General features: G+C 36.0%; 1 protein-coding gene across 1 annotated transcript in view; it reads right to left on the reverse strand.

Moving 5' to 3' along the window:
- LOC145782295 (uncharacterized) overlaps positions 1 to 4,072 on the reverse strand; it is a 51,677-nt gene extending 47,605 nt beyond the window's left edge. The window contains exons 1-2 of the mRNA XM_082594082.1: positions 3,906 to 4,072; positions 1,633 to 2,037 (exon numbers count right to left, since the gene is read on the reverse strand). Of these exons, the coding sequence (XP_082450208.1) occupies positions 1,633 to 2,037; positions 3,906 to 3,968 (468 nt within the window). The 5' untranslated portion in view covers positions 3,969 to 4,072. The remainder of the gene's footprint in view (positions 1 to 1,632; positions 2,038 to 3,905) is intronic.
- Between the last annotated feature and the right edge of the window lie 5,472 nt (positions 4,073 to 9,544).

Raw genomic sequence — 9,544 nt, forward strand, 5'->3', positions numbered from 1 at the left:
TGATCATGCAATTACAGAGTTAGACTCGCGGTCAATAGGCGTCAGACACTTCTGTTAAACATAACACCTGTCCGAAGCAGACAATCGAGTAGTTGATAATATCACGAGTTGTCATGCTGCCAAGCGGGTCGGACAGTATCTTAATTAACAATAATCACTAAATAAGACAAAACAATATTTTTTTATTCAAAGTATGTAATAACTTTACTAGTCATTCCACAAAAATACACAAATGCAGTTAATTGGAACGCAATAGGATTCCACGACAAACAATTAAACATCTATCACAAATATTAAGTCCAACCTACAGTGGCTCAAACAATTACAAACTCAATCGGCCAACACAAACAACTTTTGTTTGTCATAATGGCATTTTACCAATTCCTTTGTATTATGTGTAATCAAACACTGTATGTTTAGCTACCTGTTCAATAATAATGTTGCATTTATGCAGGAACATGTGAATTTTGTAGTCTTGGTTCAACCAATGACAATATTTTAGCAGCGTTGTTGCAAACATTAATATTGACTTGTGAAGGATTGGTTAAAAATTGCTTGAAATAAACACAAACTCTTATTGCAAGCCTCAATGTACTGCTGATGCATGGTGCAACTGCTGCAGTTCAAACTCAAAGTACAAATGTCCAAGAATGGAGCCAACAACAAAATCCGCCATTTTTGCATTGAATCAATGTAAAGACGTTTTGAAAAGACATTTTGCTGTCTGGGTAGTCATCAAGCAGCGCACCTATACATACATGTCATCTGCATATTCAGATAATTTTATCTTTCTCGTGAAACAAGTTTGTTTTTGTCTGCGATGACAAAAATCTGAGATGCTATCACGACAAACCACTTTACGCAGGATCGAAACAACACTCACCAATTAAGCAACCAGCTCTTTTTTATATTGATTCAACGTCTGCAGACGTTGCAAACGTAAAAAGGATTGGCTTACTGGTTGGTTCAAAACAAGAATAAGAAATATTGGCGCTGAACAAGTTTCAATGTTCACAACAGATTTCAACAAAAATGAACTTGAATAATAACGATGCACCAGATAGAAGCAACTGCAAGGCTTATGTTCAGTATTATCAAAAACAGCTGTTTCGTTGGTATATCAGTATCGACAACAGGGAATTCTGCAATCAGCCTTTTTCTAACACTTTTAGCACTTGCAAAGTAGCCAAACGCAAATAATTTGTAAGCGTGAAGCAAAGCAAAACTACGTACAAGTATACTTTACACAGTTTTCCGAAACATGTATGTATTTTATCAATGACAGCTCGTCATCTAACTGTGAGGTTAGTGTTACTATTTCTGAGTAGGCCTAAATGTTCGAGTGCAGAAATGCTTTTAATCAGTGAGAAAGACTATAATTATATTATTAGCTTAAAATATTAGGCGTTTAAAGTTTTAAGAATAGTAAAATTTGAAACATTTTAAGGATTATTTGTGATGCATATATTTTACATCTGCGACAGTTATAAGAAAATAATGCAGAATAATTTTCAAGACACACCAGGCAAAATGTTTGCAAATTACCCCTACGACTACTGCTGTGCAAGGTAGGCCTAATGCTTACTTATTCAAAGTCAAACTACATGTTGTATTATGATTAGATAAACGTACCTTCCCCTGGTGAGACATCCTTCCGGTCGGGGTGGTCTCCGGAAGGTAGTAGAGTCTAGTGGAAGACAGGTCCTGACCGGAGTGCTTATCGTGCCAGAGGAGCTGAAGTTCTCCGATGCAAACTGGGTCCTCAGGGCGGCATTGCACGAAGAAGAACTCGCCGAGAGCCAGAATTCTTTCGTCAGCCGAAAATTCGTCGTTTAACGGCTCGGTGGCATCGTCTGCTTTATCGTCTGACGCTTTTGAGATGCTGTCGTCGTTTTGGTTGTTACGTCGATCCCGCGATCGGCTACGCACGACTACGCTCGACGTGGACACTACCTGACGAGAGTCCGTCGAAATCCGAAACCGAAAAGCTTTGTAGAAGACATACGAACCATGTCGCCCGCAGCTGGCTCCAACCCACTGTGACGTAGTAAGTACACTGTTAGAACGTAATGAAAATATAGTGAACTGTTGTTTCAAATGCAATAAGTTGAAATTTACAACATTTCACATTTATCTACACCAGCAGCAACTGACTTTCTTTTTCTACGTCATTGGATTCTTGGTATCAAATGAAAGTGGTGATCCAAATGTTATTGCATTTCAAAAACAAATAACAAAAAAAGAACAATGTTCAATTTTTAATTTTAATTTCAAGCTTGTCATTGTTCAAAGAGAACACGCAAAAAGCGTAAATGTAAATTCACTATTGGACCAAAAATTAAAAACTGTCTTTAAAGCATTTATAAGCAAGTGGGTGAATTAAATCACACAACGCTTCAACATAACGTCAATAACAGCCTTCTAAATCATCATCATAACAGTAAAACAATTTAGTGATCATGCGTTGCACAGACAAATGACAAAGCAATTCGGCGAATTCCTTCGCCAATCAGCCCTTGGCAACAACATGACAGCTATGCTTCTTTATCTGCGTCTTTGCTAACAATTTAGATCAAGACTGCTCCTTATAAAAACAACTTCAACAAATTGGTCATAAAATTTGAAAAAATGGGACATCGCAGTCAATTGTTGCATTCGATCAAACTCCTACCATACGTCGCAAACAACAACCGCTAAAAACCAAGGATATTTAATCGTATCTACCAACTAGAAGAGCGGCTTGGTGTATTGATTAACAAGACTTGCATGGTGACTGTTATTCCATCTGTGGTATTTTTTGAAACGCATTATCTGTGTGACATTCTTTAGTCGCTTTTAGCGTTTCCTCAGTCATAATGTGTTTATTTAGTACGCTAATTGATGACGACATAAACAAAAGGGTTAAACCACAAGAACTAAATCAAAAATTACTTTCTTTAATTAATTCTATCAACTTTAAATAGCATGTCATTTAACAAATATCATAACTAAAATCTAATTAAGTTTCAAGCTCATGAAGATGCAGTTAAGTACACTGGCGTAAGAGTACATTCGCAAGGCGTCCAATCTGATGCTGCAATTAACTTTTTTTTTTATTTCCAAAACGTACGTAGTAAGATGATTACATCTCGTAATGGCTGAAATGCACCCAAAACAACAACCATTACCACGTAAAATCCATCTTGCCAATAAATCTTACCACGTAAAGTTACCACCATCTTACCATGTAAAGTCCAAATACAAATCGTCGGTTGAATGAAACAACGATAAAGTCGAACAAAAAATATCAAGGAAATTACCTGCGTCATTAAATTGCGCCATTTCGTATTACCAAGCTAACACTGATATCAAAATCGCATCATTTAAATTATGCTGATGACAGTAAAACTATTCAAAATAAAAATTGGAAATTGTCATTCAACCGCCCACGTCTGATCTCAACGTCACGGCTGCTTCACAGAAGACAATGGAGTGGCGTTTAAAGTGCACCCGATGCGAATATGTAACAAAGAAAAGCTTGTAATTGATGTACAACGATCAATTTTATGCCAAGATGATGTTAATTGATGTCCCAAACGCAGAAGATAACTTTAAATTTAATGACATGCAAAAACACAATCAATAAAACACGCTGTTGCATGAAAAAGCCTAATTGCCAATGGTACAGAAGAGACTGGCTCAATTGCTTGCAAGTCGGTAAAACACAGGAAGCATATGCCAGCTGCATACTTCCTCATAGAGGCAGCCCCGTTCAACGATCGTTTAATTTTGCAAGTCATTTTATAGCATCAAAAAGCAACGCTAAAGTTAATAAATACACAGATATGTGTCCAGGACCACTTTCTGTCTTTGAAATGTGATAAAGCAAAGATAATGTAATCACAAATCTGTCAATGTTGCCTTACCGTGGCTGAATCAATCCTTTGAGCGTTTGCTCTTGTGTTAGCAGAGAGAGAACGATTTGTCATTTTCTATTTCTTTTATGTTCTTGATAATTCTCTAACCGTATTGACGATGGCTTTTATTCGGCTCAGTAATTGTTTTCGGAAAGTAAAACTTGAATACACATAAGTTTAATTTAAACAGCATTGGGGTTTTCCATTGTTATTTATTATACTTTTGCTAATCAAAACCGAACAATGTAAGTTTTTGTAACAGTGTAAACAACAAGTCTAAAAAATAAAAATAACAGGTATATACAGCATGCAGTTAGGCAAGTGTAGTAACAGAACAACGTTTAACCGCGCACTTCCAACAGAGGATACAGTAAGATTCACTAAAAACATATTTTCACACATGCTGTTTATGATATCCGTGCTTTTCCGGTAGCCGACAGACTACAGAGTAATATCACTACGCTATGAAACCAGGCTGCTGACAATCTGACATGCAAGAAAACGCTTCTAACTGCTTTGCCTTCAGCTTGAAATAGTAGACAGTTCAACTAGAAAGAATTAAAATTAATATCAAGAAAACTGTGTCATCTTTCAATTAATTAATTCTACAATAATTTTACTTTCACTCTCTAACTCTAACTGATTCATAAAAGATTTAAATCAACTTTACACAAAACTTTTACGACTAAATAGGCTTAACTTAAGCTCTTGAGCCTTTGTTCGCCAGCACCTTAGGCAGCAGAGTATTCAAAATTGTTCACTCTTTGGCGTGGAATGCTAAAAGCTGTGGTAACTAATTACGATTGAATTTCTTCTTTTTTTCCTTAATTAAATTATTCGTCTGCAATATACAAAAATATCTGCCCATACCAGCATAAATAACCCTGAACCAGCAGCGAAATTTGTTGATGTAAAATTAAGTTTCAACCTGAAATTGTAAACTACAAAAGTAACGTCATAATACACCTCTTCCATTCATTGATTCTTCGTCAAAATGCTGATGTGTGACATCACTAAAACACCCATGAAATGTAAGCTTCTCCTCCAAGAGGCTCCGGCTTTGTTTCTTTTTGTTTCTAAACCTTTTCCTTTGCTCCTTCCTTTCTTTCTTTCTGTGGTCTGACGCTTGTCTCAATTTTCGTTTCTTCTCCCGTAATTTACTATTTGAAAAGCAAGAACATAATTACAACATAAGTTATCAATTTAAAGCTTGATGAGATGCGGCTTTGTAATTTTAGTTACATTTGTACACTCACAGTAAAAAAACTTATAGCACTAAACTAAAGCACAGTAGCATAAACAACGTTAAATTATATTAGCGTAAACAAAACCGCTTGGTTGTGTTAAAAACACGACTTTTAAAGCTAGGAAGGTCTTCCATCAAAATCGGTTCTTGCCTTGTGCTTATTAATCAAATTCTTGCAGTCAATTGTGTTTAACCACTAACCCGTACAACGTCCGTTTACCACAGCCGCTCACAGGCTAATTTAAAAGGAAAAAGTCATTCACTAAAGCTGAAAATGTAGCCAACATTTATTGCTGCCTTTTCACCTAGCAGTAGTTCCTTGCGACTTTATTTTAAACTACTGACGCGCAAAAGCTATTACACTTTCCGCTTTGCCTACGAACTGCTGGTTTAATGACCTGCTGCTTGGAATAGTCTGCGTGGCATTGTAACGTAATAATCCCATTTCAATATCTTCCTTCATTAGGTAACAGTAACTGAGTAACAGTCGCCACTTACAACTCAAGTACATCCGATTTTGTTAACTCATAACAAGTACAATTAAGCGCATTTGCTAAACTCAACACACTAAAGATGCAAACAGGTGGTACCATCAACTGAAAAAGATATTTTCTTGGTACGACTGCCAGCACATAGCAAAGCTACAAAAATTTCAGCAACTCTGCTTAAGTTGCTACCTGGTTTGTTATTGGAAGCAGCAATGAGCTGTTTCATTGCAGTATCTCATCCGGTAAATTAGAAGGGTATTCTTTTAAATTTCTGGGAATGTAGTGGCACCTATCAAATATTATCAACAAATCTTCAAACGCATTTACATACTTGATCGTCGCTTCTAGCTCATCAGGTAATTCGCTACTTTGCATTTATCTGATGTATTTACACGTTTACAAAAGATAATAATTCCTCTCGAGATCGTCAGCTGGTTAAAAACACATAGCCTGAAGTGGAAAAGGTTAACTAGAATCATGCCTAAAATATCAACAGCATTGCCAGCGCAAACAGCGGATCTGGCAACACGTTGCTGATAAAGGCCACACCGAAACCTAGTTCTGTATGATGACTAATTTCTTGCCAGAAATGATTCAATTCTTCACTGAGAGGGATATTGAATATTGACTGTATAACAACCAAGTCCTGTTGTTTTGCGTATTACTGTTAGCACAACGTTAATAAATGCAAAAGTTTTGTTAAAAAGATGGTTTTGTTAACCAAGTAAAGGCGATATAGACCAAGTTTTAAAGCATACAGTAAAGTGTGAAGTAATAACCAAATATCTCGAGTGACTTCCTCGCTCGCTTGAGTACGTCATACAAACAACATAAAATTTTAATCGAGTTCTCTGCTATGAGACCAGGCTTGTAAATGCTTGCTCAATGACAGTAACAACTTCTCTGTAACCTGCAAGCTTTGAAAAGAAGGGCAAGGCTGTCTGAGATAATTTGCACTTTGGTGGTTGAAAGATTCTAGACTACTTGCATTCTTAAAACAGTTTTGTGTATGTAAACTTTTGCGTTTCTGCGCAGTTACATTTCATCAATATATCGATTTTTGGCTAAAAGTACATTTTGCCTATTCAGAGAATATGAGCCATTCCATTTTAATAGAAAGCTTACTTACTTTACGTTGCTTACAAACACACAAATTGCTTAAAACATTTGCTTTTTAACTAATTGCTTCAGTCAAAGAAAACGTTACAATAATGACTATTTATAGCAGTAAACCATTGAGAAGCCTGCACATTTTCATGGGCGCTTTATCATCACGTATTAGCCAATCGATATTTGGGACTAAAATTGTAAATTTAAACATAATCATTATAAAATTTGATAAGCAGAGTTTAGAAACATCAGAATTCACAGAATTTTGGTTTTGTTAAACTATTGTTGTGTTTGTACTTTATGGCCTATTATTACACTTCATTATGAAACTGTAATACTGTATATTGTAAATATTGTGATGAATTTGTTTAAATATTATTATCTTTTTTGTCGTATCCAGGCTAACGCCGGTTAGTTGAAGATTTAGATTAAGTGAACTGGAAGGCAAGAAAGTTAATCTTCAAGCCCACTTTCAGAATATAAGAGTTTACAAAAAAATCTTTTCTTTATGCAAGGCATGTATAAGCATGAATTAAATCACCAATGGACATCAAATATTTGCTGAAGTACAGCATACCGTTTTACTGCATCGTTAGATTTCCTCCCGGCATCGTGGCCATTGTTAACCTAATTAACACGATTAATTACTCGCGGTCAGTGCTAATTGTTACGTCAGGGGTGTACACAATAGCGTTAACAGGAGGCCCAGGGGTACACTTGGATCTGAACTTAAGATTGTTTTAGGGCACGAAATTTTTTAGGCCTAAAAACGAAAAACACAGCAAACTTATTGAAGATCGATTGCTTGTCTAGAGATCTTTGGTTTGAACAGTTTCTTATGTTTACGTTCCAGCTCTCAGAACATTTGGAAACGGTTGGCGTTTTATCATTACAAAAGTGATCATAACACTATTAACATTTTTCTATAGTTTACAGTGCTGGATTTTTAGGCTTGCAAAGTAAATTGTGATCGTCGGCTACATTACATTAAAGTACCGTATTAATTATCACCATTGTCATGTACAGCGCCCACGAGCATAGTTTGCAGTGTGGATGTGGCGCTGTATAAATGTTGTTATTTTTACATGGCTGAGTGTTGCGAGCGCCTGCACGACGCTCGAATAGATGTCGTTTCGATACCGTTCTAAGGCACTCGCTTGTGTCTGGTCAAGACACATAATGTTGTGCCAAAACTATGAAAGAAACTGACTTGATGACAAGATGTTGCTGGATCCAGACGTCTGTTGTATCCGCGATTCGTCATCAAAGCGTTCAGTCGCTTTTCATTGAGATAAACGATAAACACCTTGAATAGGATTAGAAAACTAGGTTTAATCAGGTAAATTTTTTATGACTGCATTGGGCAAATGTTGAACAAAAGTGAGACACCTCGAAAGCAATAAAAATGAGCTGATACGCAAAATATAAAAAAAAATTTTCAGCAGCATTAAAGTAATGTATGGTAAAATTTTTGAGGAAATTTGTATTCTACATACCAAAATATTATGAAACCATCGCCCCATTCTTCTTTTGCTACAAAGCGGCTTGTCCATGCAAATTATGACTGCTTTGACTTTATGGTATTTTAGCAACGTTCGAGCATGACATTGATTGTTGTGCTTCTATAATTTGGAAAAGTAAATATTTTGGAAGTTTATTCAAATAAATTTGCAAATTTTCCTCAGAGGAAAAATGAAGAGTTCAAATTAATTATAAAATACAATATCTTGTCTTTGTTTTCTCGAAAGCGAATGCCAGGGTGGAAAAAGATTTGAGAAAAAAGCAACTCCTCTCTAGAGCTGCAAAACTTTATTTCTTTATTATTGAAGTCACGCGAGGACTTCTCTGACTATTTCTCTTAACAAGAGAACAAGTTCCACCGCAAAACATATGCTTGGCCAACCACATGGGCCACTGACAATGCATCCACAATCCGGTGGTGCTAAATTAGCAAAACGTTTAGAAAAATCGCAATACTTGGCTGAAAATGAACCGATCGTGTGCTTATTTTCTTCACAACTTTGTCCCATCCAGAAAATTAGTCTCTATTTACATTAATTCAAAGTGTGCAGACGTTAAATTAATGTAAAAACGGCTCGCTAAGTTGTTTATAGGCCAATGAACTTTCCCTGGAGACGAGTTTTTCTGAGTATTGTATTTCAAGTTGCTGCTGAAGCAGGCTGCAACATTCAGCAAGATACAAAAGGTGCTAGAACAAGAAATAATGGACAAAAGCTTGTCTTTTCCAATGGGTAGAGTGATTTAACGTCTGACGTCAGGCAGAGCTGATTTTAATAGAGGAAAATGCATTTTGTAGTAAATAGTTTGAAAGTTTGTCTAATTTATGACATAATTCCAGATCAACAATTACCGAAGCAGGGTCTTGTATGCCCAATCTAGCCACGGGTTGAATGCGAAACGAAATTTTGTTTCGTTTCGGTTCAAAATTCCTTTATTGTCTTTTTTTTGTTTAAATCATTTTTCATAAAAACAAATTTATGAAAAACAAGATTTTGATAAAATGAAATTTTATAAAAATAAATTGTAAAGCGCCTGAAAAAAAATTCCTTCTTAACAACTTTGCTAGTTGCAGTTTTGTACTTTTATGTATTTTCAAGTCAACCATCGGCAATTAAGTTTCATTTAACACCGACTCCGCCCATGACGTCACTTTCAGTAACAGAATCCTACGATGAAAGCGAATCACCAACAACGAGAAAATAACTGGACCTAACAATTATAGAAAGTCTGGCCAAATTAGTTGGCTGCCTTTGTGAGTCACAATCGACGCGTTCAAGTGACCA

Source organism: Aplidium turbinatum, chromosome 13 (assembly GCF_918807975.1).
Source record: "Aplidium turbinatum chromosome 13, kaAplTurb1.1, whole genome shotgun sequence".
NCBI lineage: Eukaryota > Metazoa > Chordata > Ascidiacea > Aplousobranchia > Polyclinidae > Aplidium > Aplidium turbinatum.